At 53.7% G+C, this 12348-nt stretch overlaps 2 protein-coding genes across 2 annotated transcripts; one reads left to right on the top strand and one right to left on the bottom strand.

The window, feature by feature from the left end:
• Positions 1-947: 947 nt before the first annotated feature.
• Positions 948-4269, bottom strand: UV8b_04830 (uncharacterized protein; the record flags this gene model as incomplete). Its single annotated transcript, XM_043142328.1, has 5 exons — positions 948-1880; positions 1977-2218; positions 2507-2626; positions 2688-3820; positions 3962-4269. The coding sequence occupies 5 exons, from the start codon at positions 4267-4269 to the stop codon at positions 948-950; spliced, it is 2736 nt and encodes a 911-aa protein (XP_042998262.1).
• A 2797-nt stretch (positions 4270-7066) lies between these two features.
• Positions 7067-11012, top strand: UV8b_04829 (uncharacterized protein; the record flags this gene model as incomplete). Its single annotated transcript, XM_043142327.1, has 5 exons — positions 7067-7229; positions 7289-7581; positions 7887-7911; positions 8046-8189; positions 8296-11012. The coding sequence occupies 5 exons, from the start codon at positions 7067-7069 to the stop codon at positions 11010-11012; spliced, it is 3342 nt and encodes a 1113-aa protein (XP_042998261.1).
• Positions 11013-12348: the final 1336 nt, after the last annotated feature.

Below are 12348 nucleotides of genomic sequence, written 5' to 3'. Positions count from 1 at the left end.
CTGAGAGCGGGCCAGAATTGCGGCTGCAGAAGACGGAGAGCTTGGTCGCTGGTTGTTTAACTCGGTACGGAGTACTGTCACGGTGGATTGCATTTGGAGATGTCGGGGGCTCCCACTTGGGCGTCGGCCATGTGCTTGTCACACGACACGGCGTGAAGCAGTTGCTGACCTCTATTCCGCGATGAAAAAGACATTTATCGGGCAACTCCCAGGACCAGCTCTGGTAATCGGTAATTCTGACTCCTACCTGCCTTGCCTTATCTTATGTAGGTAAGGAAAGTTCAGCAAGGCCAAGCCATGACGACCAAGCCTCATTTGGCGGAAGGCGGAATTTGGCCCCATAAGCCCCCACGGGTTAATCCCTCGCGCAGAGGGGCGCAGGGCGGGATAGTGAGCGACCTGGGCGTCGGCAGACTTTGCGTCTTGAATGATGTATCTGCTATTTAGGACCCCAAGTTCCATCAACGTCCAACCATCAAAGCTAATTTATGCACAAATCAACCAAGGTTCTAGAACCCCTGCTTTGCTGAAACCTCAAACGATACGGGTACCTACCTATATGTACAAAGACAAGATTAATGTATGAGGAGGCCTCTGAGACTTCCTGCGAATTCCGCAAAATTGGCATGGCTAAGCCCGTTGCGAGGCGGGCGAGAGAAATGCGCAACTACATATGTATTGTACCAGTAACCGTCTTTGTTGCTGAGAGCCAGCTTCACCCCTCCTATTCTCTATTTATCAAAAAAAAAAAATCAAAAAAAAAATCAAACCTTCAAACTGAACCCGCATTTGACTGGTCCCTGTAAACTCCGTCGCTTAAAGCAAAGCTTATTCTCCAAGATGACACCCCCAGACTGTTCTTATTTACACAAGCCTTGTACCGTAAACGCCATCCTCCGCAAAGCTCGTCCCAACAAGGGAAAAAAAAAACCGTCTTTCGGCTCATACTAATCTATCTCGATGACCTCGATGGATTGATTCGACTCGTCCGTTTGTGCCGCGGCAGCTTCGGCATTTGATTCGTCGTTCTCATTCACTTCCTCCTCTACTGTCCAAGTCCCGTCCAGTTGAGCCTTGATTCTCCGTGCCCCGTCCGTCCCGGTCTTGACCAAAGCCTCGCGGACTTCGGACAAGAACTCATCAATACGGAGATTCGGCGGCCTCGCGTCTTCATCACAAACAGGGCATTTCCAGCCATCTGCTAGTGAAGGCTCAGTTCGGCTCTGAGAAGGTTTGCCGCGGCGGGTTTGCAGCCAGGTTTCCAAGTCAAAGCACTCAATGTGCCTGCAATAAAGCCCCTTCACAGGTGTACGGAAAAGAATGGAACTGAACGGATCTCTCAGCGATATAGACAACGATTCATCTTGAACAATGATATCGTCGCAATCTTGGGGCTGTATCCGGCGCTTCATCTCACGGCGAGTCTCATCCGCACTGATCTTTGGCGCTTTGTGAACCATGTCAAGCACCGAGGCATGATCCGTAGTGGCAATGACCTCGACTGCCAAGAAGAGTGGCGGAACCATATCGGCGCAGTCGATTTTTTTAGGAAAACTGACCTGGACTGTATTCGTATGCTGTTGCACCATATCCGTGAGCTCAATAGGTAGATCCTTTTGGAAATGTTGGCGTCTCCGAGGAAAAACCGGCACGTCATTAAACACAATGTAAATCTCGGTCGGCCAAACGCTGGGAGATATGGGCCATCTGGCCGAGCCTTTTGTTTGATCATCCCGAGTGGAGTGGCTTAGCCTCAGACGATAGCGGAGAGTGTCACGTCCAAACTGATGAACCCGTGGCTCCTCAGTCCGTACTAATCGCGACCTCTTGGCGAAATCTTCATCGGGCACTACGAACTTAAATGTGCTCACCCTATTTTGCTGAGGGAGAGGGGTTGGTTCAACTGCGAAGCAATGGAAGAATTGGTAATACCGTATCCCCGGGCAACCGACTCTGGTCGGGCTGCGCAGTCGTACTAAATGAAGACCTGTCTGCACAGAAGTCCAATCGTAAGGGGATTGCGGATACTCGACTCGTGCAAGCGGAGCGGTCGAGAATCTGGGTTGAGCGTCGCACCCCGACTGCGCCGTCGCAGCCGCTGCAGCAGGGGCAGCTGGGGAGATAAAGGGACGGGCTTGCATGGCAACGTTGAATTGCGGGTGAGGAAGTGGCGTCGGATGCCATCCCGAATTGGGTACATTGGCATTGTTGTGAACCGCTGGGGGATGAGATGTCGTGTTCCGATTGGATGAGTTATGGACTGCCGAGACGACATTGTTCTGTACGTTTGGAAGGGATCCGTTTGCTGCTTCATTTCTTGTGTATGGTAGTATCTGTGGCGGCAATGGCATCATCCTGATTCCATTACTGCGGGATGTCTGAAATGGAGCAGCCTGTGGTCGCAGTAGCCCTTGAAAATCGCTCAGTTGCTGTCCCGAGCCACGTGGACCGTTGTCACCCCCGTCAGCCCACGGTTGAATCCCCTGTCCCTCATTATTGTGCATACCAACAAGAGGAACGGGCCAGTGAGGAGAACCATGTGCTGCGATTGGAATAAGAGCTGGAGAGATCATGTTTGAGCCACTGGTGGCAAGTAGTGAGCTGCTCCCGGAGGATCGCGACGTCGCTGAAGCACTCGTCTGTTAGCGGCGGGCAACATATATGTGAACGAAGCATTCTGAACTTGCCATTTACAAATCCTTGCGGAGTCAAAAAGTTATCCATAATAACCGCTTTATACTTTACGATTATGTCATTTCGCATCTGAGCAACTTGCGCTTTCGAGGGGTGCGTCTTTGCCGCAGTCTCATTTTGGACGTCTGTTCGGCGAATAGAACTAATACGATTGACGCCAGGACCACCTTGCAGACCTAGCTTTCCACAGCTGATGTCGAAAAGCAAGTCCTGTAGCACGGTCGATTTGCAATCCAAAGTTTCTACTAGTTCAAAGGTCATGAGCGGGTAGCCTCTGCTTAGCACAGAGGATATAACCGAGTCCCACTTCCCCGAGAAAGTGAGTAGAAACTTGATCACATCAAATAGTAGACTGTCGGGTAGTGGAAACGGTAGATTTGCGTTTGTCATGTCCTGTGGAAATGCTGCGAACCAGACGGCATGGAGCGGAGAAACCTGTGCGTCTGCTTTGAACATATCATGTAGTGAGTTGAATAAAGATTGCAAGTCAGGCGCCAGAGGTTGGTTTGTGCTTAACTGGTACAGGGTTTGGTGAAAGGCGATGAAAAAAATATCATTCTTTGAGCAGGCATTGAGAAGCAAGTTGTACCTCCATGCCTCCACGGGACCAATATGCATTCTATTAGCTTCACGATGTTTCTTGATTTGGGCCATGAGACGATGTTGCCACATGGAAAGGTCACCAGTTCGGGCCAGAATGGCTGTGTTAGCTCGCCAGCGGAGAAGTTGCAACTTCAAAACGAGAGGAAAAATGAAATCAGTTGAATGCACAGCTACCCTTTGTACTGACGGCTGTTGAAGTTGACTTTGATGGGTGCTGTGGGGTTGTATTGAAACTCGATCAGGGTTCGGACACCTAGTCATAGAAAGTCCGGGATGAGTCTTTCCGGGACCCGGACTTTCTTGGCCCTGGGAGACAGTCGAAGTACTGGATACATGATTCTCAGATGGCGCAACCTGTCCAACGACTCTGGGCTGCCCGGTCGTTGTTTTCTGAGGAGGGATTACTGAGTTTCCTGACAGCTGCGTATTTCCGGGCGCATTGAAAGGTTTCGGAGTAAGGTTTGGCGTAATCGGAGCTGGCGGTGGTTGATTTGAGGGAGGAGAGATAACCTCGGCGTCAATCCTGGTAAACAGCAGCTACCATCAGCAATATGTACCAAGGGACCAGCAGGTTGGTATGTACACGTTGGATCGAAACTCGATTGAATGGCCCGTCGGGGGAGAGGCGTCAATGGCGCGGCCGGGGGGATTGTGTATTGAATACCTTTGTTCCTGTTGTTGGAATTCCGCCACAAGGCCTTCTGGATTCAGTCCCGGTGACGTTGATACGGGGGGGTCAGCGACCCAAGCCGAAGTCGTCAGGGGCAATCCGATGGAGACGTGCCCGGCTTTCTGAACCCTCGCGTTGGCAACGGTAGGCTCCAAACTGCCGGTCAGCCATGGTACTCGAGGTCCACCGATGAAAAGAAGACTGGTCTGGTTGGCGTGCGATAGTTGGGCCTGCTCGTCTCTGCCGACGATATTGATGAATGAAGGGTTTGCCCTCTCGCTCGGGTTATGGTTCGTTGACATCCTGCAAAGTGGATTTCGAAACGCTTTTCTTTTAAAGAAAGCATCTTGAGATGCAAGACTTTCTTTACTCGGACGCTGCCCACAACGTCCAGGCAGGCACCACGTGGAAAGAAGAAGAAGAAGAAGAAGAACAAGATAAGGGCCAACTGTTGGTTTCCAATGGGCTGTGAATCTCGGTACCGAGGTTTGAAGGTGTGGGATTCGGGTCACGTTTGTTCTCGCTGTCAGTGAAGGTTTGAACGGCTGCCAAGGGCTGGTAATGCTTTTGAGACATGAGCTCCGATCAACGACGTTGAGTGTTGACGCGCGAGCAATCAGAGATGCAAAGCAGCCCTGACGTGATAAACCTGTGTCGGGCGAAACACGAGAAGGGATGGCGACAGGAAAGAGCTTTGCGGGCTCACGATGGACCGAGGGGGTGGACTCGTAATGCATTGGATTTGTCAAGTCAATGGCGCAAGGGGCGGATTAAGTTCGTTCCGTGTCCAAGATGGGAAAGCGCGGTGCAGCAAACAACAAGCCAGCAACCGAAGTGAGTTGGCTGGTTGACTTGCCTGCCGGCTAGCCAAGACTGGCCTGGGCGGCTGGGCCAAGAAGAAGAAAAGCAATCGGAGGTTGGCCACGCCGAGGAACTACGATTTAATATAATAGAGAAGTTGTTGCCCTGCTTCGATATTTCCATTTATAGAAATCATGACGCGACGCCAGCGAAAGTCTCGAGGGAGTACGGAGTACGTTGGCTATGTAACTAGCATTTGACTGGAACCAGGCCAAACGGATGCACCGGAGCCAACCGCACAGCGCACTGTCACAGACTCTGTCGCAGGCTCTGTCGCAGGCTCTGTCGCAGGCTCTGTCGCAGGCTCTTCCTCCACTGCTGCTGTGCTGATTCGTTTCGCGGGCGCTTATCTATCGAGTCATGCCGAGTAGCAACTACAGACAGTACTCCGTACTTCCCGTCCGTGGTAACAAAACGCCTGGCCGCCCGACAAGGAAACCCGTGCCATGGAGTAACTTTAAGTGGATCAAAAACTCCACGGAGTCTGGTGGCTTGTTACATATCAACGAGCGAGCCAGGCTGGGCTCGCTTGGGCACAAGTTCTCCACGTGTCCAGTTGTTTGTGCGGAGGTTGCAATATTTGTTTACAAACGGAGAGCGACCTGGTGCTGTGGGAGTATCAACCGTGGTACTCCGTAGTGTCGGGTTGTTTTTTTTCGAGCGGCGCTATCAAGTACCTAGGTACTCCGTACTTGGCGGCGCATGACTCTTTTATTTCCATAACCTGGTGGCGTATGCAAAGCACGACTGCTGCTGAACTTTTTAGCAGCAAATTGCAAATGCAACACCAGACACGAGAAGTGACGGGGTCAGACGCCAAGCGCCAAGCGCCAGAGGCTAAACAAAGCACCAGACGAGGTACGGAGTAATGACTTCCCTAGAGTCCAGAGCCCAGGGTCGATGCTCCGTACTCCGGGAGTACTTATCTGCCAATCCCGCGCTGGGCGTCGGCAACGAAGCCAACAGATGTGCCCTACATTGATGAATGACATGCGTCAAGATGCCACCAGACTGTTCAAATCCGTGGTCTGACCGACTAACCTCCTTCTGGCCAGTTCACTGCTATGTCTTTGAAGGTTGCTGAGGTGCAGCTTTTGTCTCGTACTGGCCCAGGGTTTAAGCCAATAGATAGCCGTATATTTAAGGGGTATATCAGCAGACGATAAAATAGATAGTGTAACAGCAGAACTACCCACAGTTATGCAGACTTACAAAGCGCTATATTGCACTCCTTATAGGATATAGAGTGCTATAAGGCGATTTCTGCTAATTTAGCCATAGAAGATAGGCATTGTGCCCTTGTTAATAGGACGTATTTAGCAGGTGTTAGACCTCCTGGTATTACTTATTAGCTCTATAGTAAATGCTATTATCACTAATATGAGGAGTTTGGTGACTAAGAGTTGGCGGCTGGACTAGCACCTTCAGAGGGATGGGGCAGGTTCCATCAGACTTGCTCGATTAGGTAAATAATAACAACTCCCCGCGAGCCACAAGACTTAATGCGCGAGATATAATCACCGCACGATCAAACTCGCGAATGCGCTGTGACCCTCGGTAGTCGGCAAGTACCTAGGCAGGTAGGTACCTAAGGTAGGAGGTTAGGTAGTTAGCTGGCTATGTCATTCCCACTCCGAGTACAAAACAAACCTCGTCATGCTTGCAACCCCAATGCACCACTATGTACCACTGACAGACGGACGGCACGTGAAGCAAGCTCCCCTACACACTACAAAAGTGTTGGTCGATGACGGTGAGACAATGCGTACAACATTGAGTCACGCACATGCCAGGCCAGGGTCATTTGCCAGATGTCTCGTCAATCTCACTTCATTCAACCACAGGTGGGACTCGGGAGCTCCCAGAGTTTCAAAGTTGAAATGCCAGGCGCCTCGCGAAATCATTGAGGGCTTCTGGCAGAGTTTGGCACCGTGTACGGAGTAGGCGGCGTGGCAAGCCCCTTCCCTTAGCCCGCCATGTTAGGCTGGTACCTATGTCACCTCCTAAATTATAAAGCCCCCAGCCCATGTGTTGCACCCAAAGTGTGACGCCACACAGCACGCGATTTTCTTGGGTTTAATATACTGCGATACCATGAGCCCCGGGCAGGCTGCAGCAGGTACTAGGTACTTGCTGCCCGCTGCCGACTGTCTGGGAGGCACATAGCCTCTAGCCAGCCCCAACCAGACGCTAATCATGCCCATCACGCCCATGATGCCAATCAATGCTAGCTAGTCCATGACAGTCAAATCCTTCCGGTCCTCCTCATCAAAGTTGCAAGTTGCCAAAGTTGCCAACGCTGCCAAAGTTGGGACGGACCTGAAGAGTCAAGTCGACGGGGCTAGTCCCAGTTCGGGCAGCGCCACTCTGGTTGTCAAGGCCCACATCCTTCATCTACAGAGTAAGCCCTCCCCGTTCCTATGTATTCCTCGTGCACCCCAATGGTGCTCCATGAAGCAGGCCACGACTCGGCACGCCGCATCGTTCAGCAGCATCCAACCTGCCACGCTCTGACGCTCAACACGAGCATCATCTGCGATCCAAACCAACCCGGCTGGCCCAAGCACGTCTCCCGACAACCAGAGGCAGAAGCACTCTTCCGACCGCTCCCACTTCACCCCTACCCCGGAACCCGCATCAACATCCTACAACAGCATTGCATTCCTCACTTTACGCCGTCGTTTACCAAAAGGCCTAAAGGCCGGATGGAGTTGACAATCCCCTCTGCGCCTGAGCCCGTCCCCCGTCTTGCAGTAAAGGTCACAAGGAACTAAATTAAAAAAAAAAAAGGGGGAAAAGGGAAAAAAGGTCCAAAAAAATAGAGAAAAAATCAAGGAAGAGAGAGGAGCCAGAGCAGCCTCCCCCACATTGGCATCGATCTGTGTGTCTCATTCGCATCTGAACTTTGAAGGATCCCTCGCCTTGGGAAAAGGTGCATTTTTGTCGAATTCGCACAAGTCCTTCTTCCCCCGTCGGCAGTCTGCGCTTTTTTGCAGTGCCTCGAAGGCTACCGGATATGGCCACCCGGGGACCCAACGAACCTCCACCCCGTCCACAGGTTGGCGATACCTTGATAGTAATTCGTAAGTCAAATTCTGTACCTTGCCGAATTTCGTCTTGATTGCTCAGAATCCCGAGGCCACGGCTCTGGTGCCCTATCGTCATACACATTTGCGCGTTAGATGGTGTGTGGATCTTCGCGACTGACAAGCCATAGATGATTTCCTAGCCAGAAGCTCAGACGAACTCAGCTTGTCCAAAGGAGATAGAGTCGAACTGATTGAACGAGACGACGAATTCGGCGATGGTTGGTTTCTGGGACGCCATATTCTAAACGATAACACCGGCCTGTTTCCCGAAGGTTTGTGGCAACAACTTGTGCCGCTGCAATTCTTGAATTTCCGCAAAAAAAATAAAAAAAATAAAAATAAAATAAAAATAAAAAACCGCTAATGCCTCCCCAAAAGTCTACACTCGACCGGCACCAAAGAATGTGTCCGTACTTGCTCCCCCAAGACTGTTATCCTCGACCCAAGAGACCAAGAACGCGGCCCAAGATACAGGGATCGCCAGCGCTCCGACAGCCTCGCCACTATCCCCCCAACCGTCATCGGCGCAACCGATTGGGAAAGAAGGTACCTCGACGTCCTTGCCTCTGCAGCCTGTCAAGCCCGATATTCCGGCCGCAACGTCCAGCACGACAGCGAGCAGCTCCCCAGCCTCGCAATTACGTTCAGCGCGCAACCCGAGCCATGACAGCCAAGTGCTAAATGACACATTGAACGTAATCAACGAACACATCACCCACTTGAGGGGCTCTCCCAGCAGTGGTGGGCTTCTCGTGCCGGCTGGGGCCAATGACTCCGGGAGCGAGTACAGCATGCCCCTTGACCAGAGAATGTCATACATTCAAGGCGAAGAAACAGACGAGGAAGAGGATCAAGAACACAGCCGCGCAGAGGTGGAATCATGGGACGCTGATCAAGTCGCAGAGCATCTCTTCACAGTCGGGGTCGAAAAACAGCACTGCGAAGTTTTCAGGGATCAGGAGATTAGCGGCGAAGTGCTTCTAGGAATGGACCAAAGCTCGCTGTTTATCAAGGCCTTCGATCTCGGCTCTGTCGGCAGGCGGCTCAAGACGTGGCACAAGATCAAAGCGCTGCAAGACGAAGTTGACGAACCGGGACCCTCGACCAGGCGGACAACGCGAACTTGGGGTAGTGATGTGGGCTCCTCGGAAGATGCCAAAGGGACAAGAGCTCGAACCAGCGCGACGACGGTGGCATCCGTCTCGAAACTTTTTGCGCCCCAAGGTTCCTCAGCGCAGACGCCCCAGGTCAGTCCTACGACGACGCGGTTTGGCTTGTCAACAAGCGGCAGCCTTGATACACCGACCAGGTCGAATCACGTCAAGCGGCCGTCGGCCGCATCCGTACGAGATCTTCATCAGTCACGCCGCCATTCATCTATTGACTATCGCGCCCCCGCTCCTCCTTTCGCGGGAGCTTTGGCTGCTGCGACTCCTCCCGCAGCAGCCCTGCTACCCAATGGAACCGCGACCAGGGTGGACTCGGCCCCCCCTTCGCACAAGAAGCAAGCCTCGTTTGACCGCAACTGGACCCTCGGCAACGCCTTGGGTCACCAACCCCCCCGGAGTCGACCACTCTCCTCGGCCGGTCTGCAAGATGCCAGGAACGGTTCAAACCCAGACTTGCAAGATTCGGCAGTGGATTTGGATCGAGGCTACTTCTCCGGCGCGGAGACGGATGGAAGGCGTCGCAACGTGCTGAAGAAGCGAGATTCCAGGACGTCGAGCTACGCCGACGAGCAGCGAGTTCGGAGTGCCACGGCTCTGTCGAGACACTCGAGGTTTGGCAGCATGGATTCGTACAGGGACGCGTCCACCTCCCCGGCTGCCCAAAAGTACTACGGCCTACAGTCGACACCACATAGGCGAACGGCGTCGGCAAAGACGGCCGAATCAGCACGACCCAGCCCGCCAACCACGGACAGCCCGGCGCCGATTGTTACCCGAATCGATGCCGGACTGAATCCAACCCGGTCCGCGGCGTCACCCATGACCACGACGTCGTCAGCCAGGCAAGGGTTCGCTCCCGACTGGCTGGCAGCCGTTGTAAACAAGCCCATGAGCAAAGGCCGCCCTGGCATGAGAGCGATCTCCGATAAGCTGTCGAGGAACTCGTCAAAGGACATGGCATCGGGCGACGGCGCGCTAGATTCGCCGGGGGGCGCTACGCCAAGCACGGCCTCTGGCGAGCCGAGCCTTGACGTGGTGGACTCTCCAGCCACCGGGAAGAGCTTCAACTCGATGACCAGCAAGAGCAACAAGAAGAAGGGAAAGAAGGACACGAGCGCCTACACGCGCGGGCTTCTAAAGGCGACCCCCCTGGAAGCGAAGCAAGGCGCCGACTACTACGGGTGGATGAAGAAGAAGAGCTCCAATCTCATGACGACGTGGAAACCCCGTTTGTTTGTTCTCAAAGGCCGCAGGCTCGCCTACTACTACGCCGAAGACGACGACCAGGAGAAGGGCCTCATCGACATCTCGTTCCATCGCGTTCTGCCGGCGGGCAACGAGAGGCTGACGGGCCTGCATGCCACGCTGACGGGAGCAGCTGGCGGCGGCCCCGGCGGCCCCGGCGGCCCGTCCCATGGCGGCAGCGACGCGAGCGGCGGTGCCGGGGGTGCCGGGGTGGCGGCCGACAAGGGCAGCGAGTCCGTCTTCATCTTCAAGCTGGTACCCCCTCGGGCGGGGCTCTCGCGAGCCGTCAACTTTACCAAGCCGACGGTGCATTACTTTGCGCTGCCCAACGTCGAGCAGGGTCGGCTGTGGATGGCGGCCCTGATGAAGGCCACCATTGACAGGGACGACACGCAGCCCATCACGACGACGTACCAGCAAAAGACCATCTCGCTCAACAAGGCCAAGCAGATGCGGCACCGGCCCCCTGCTCTGATGAACCTCGAGGAGGCGGCCGAGGACGACCAGCGCGGCCCGGCGGCCACCAGGCCGGTCAACAACGGCCTGGGGATCCTGGGAGAATCCGACAGCGGCGTATCGGGGCTGGGCAAGCTGGTTGGTGTTCAGTCTGGGAGCAACGGCGTCAGCTGCCAATCGCCAGAGGTTGGTGGTTCCACAGCGGCCCTTCAACAGAGCGCGTAGGCTGCGCTTTGTGGGAAGAGGAGCAAGGAGGAATCCATGAGGAGGACCAAGGACGAATCCACAGAGCGGATCAAGGAGGGATCCACAACGAGGACCAAGGATGAATCTGCAAAGAGAACCAAGTAGGAATCTATTTGAGAAGGGACTGCGTCTTTTCGAAGAAATCTCGTCTCTTGAAGGAGCTGCGTCTTTCCGAAGGATCTCATCTTACAAGGATTCGATTCTGCATCGGCGGATATACAGAGTCTTGGCCACGACCTTTCAACCCCCCTTTTTCTTGCGTCCCATCAACCCACGATGACGAATCTCGTCGAGCCCCTGTCTTGTCTTTTCCCGGGCCCTGTTCTCGCCTCCCCTTTGCTTTTTCTTTTCTTTCTTTCTTCCTGCCCGTCCTTTTTGCTCTTTTGTCTACCAAGCACGCCTGTATTACCATGCGTATTCCCCCCGTCGCGTTCCCGCTTTGCCACTTCCATTTTCCTTTGTCAGGGTGCATTCTGCCCCGTTTTTCCCGTTGCTCCCTCAAAATCTTTTCCAAGATAATTTACGACTTGGCCATCTACATGACGTACGGGGGCGTCACTCGTCGAGAGTGGCCTGACGGAACGAACAGAACAAATACAACATCACAGAAGAAGAAAAAACAAAAAAAAAAAGCCCATGCCTTGACTTTTATTAGACTCTTTTTTTGTACCTTGCCCTTTTTTTTTTTTTTTACCTTTTGGCCCCGTTGTTGTACGTTTGCCTCCCCCTTCCCCCTTTATACCTTGGTCCACCCTCTGCACCCTTTTCCTGCTCTTTTCCCCGCTAGAACTGTAATGACGGAGATGATGACGAAAAAAGATGGGCTTTGGCGTCGCGACATGGGGAATCCATCTCCAGCGCCGCGGTTGAATTTTACTAATTTCCCCCCCCGGTGAATGCGGTGCCCTCTGCCAGCGTGACCCGTGTGCGGTGTTGCATGTGCCGTGAATGTTGTAACCGACCGGCGGGCGGGTAGGGGGGCCGACGCTGTCCCCGGCCGTGCTGGCAGCCCGGTTGTGTGTGGGATGGTCTGGCGGGACGGCGTGGCAGGTGTGCAAGTTTATACAAGATTAGAGATTGGCTGTCGCTACGCTGGTGCGCTGGTCGGCTGCGAACACTCGTGCAAGAGGTTCTGCGGAGTCGGCGACCCGGGCTGACGGAGCGGCCGGGGGGGGATGAAAGATGAGGATGTAGAAGAGGAAGACGACGACGACAACGACGAACAAGGGCAAGGCAGTAAAAAGAGACCCCCTGTGTCGACTCCTCGGCCCTCAAGCGTAATTACTCCACGTGGTCATTTGTCTCGTAGCACAAC

The sequence above is a fragment of the Ustilaginoidea virens genome, chromosome 4, assembly GCF_000687475.1.
Source record: "Ustilaginoidea virens chromosome 4, complete sequence".
Classification (NCBI taxonomy): Eukaryota; Fungi; Ascomycota; class Sordariomycetes; order Hypocreales; family Clavicipitaceae; genus Ustilaginoidea; species Ustilaginoidea virens.
This window is presented reverse-complemented; position numbering and strand designations above follow the sequence as displayed.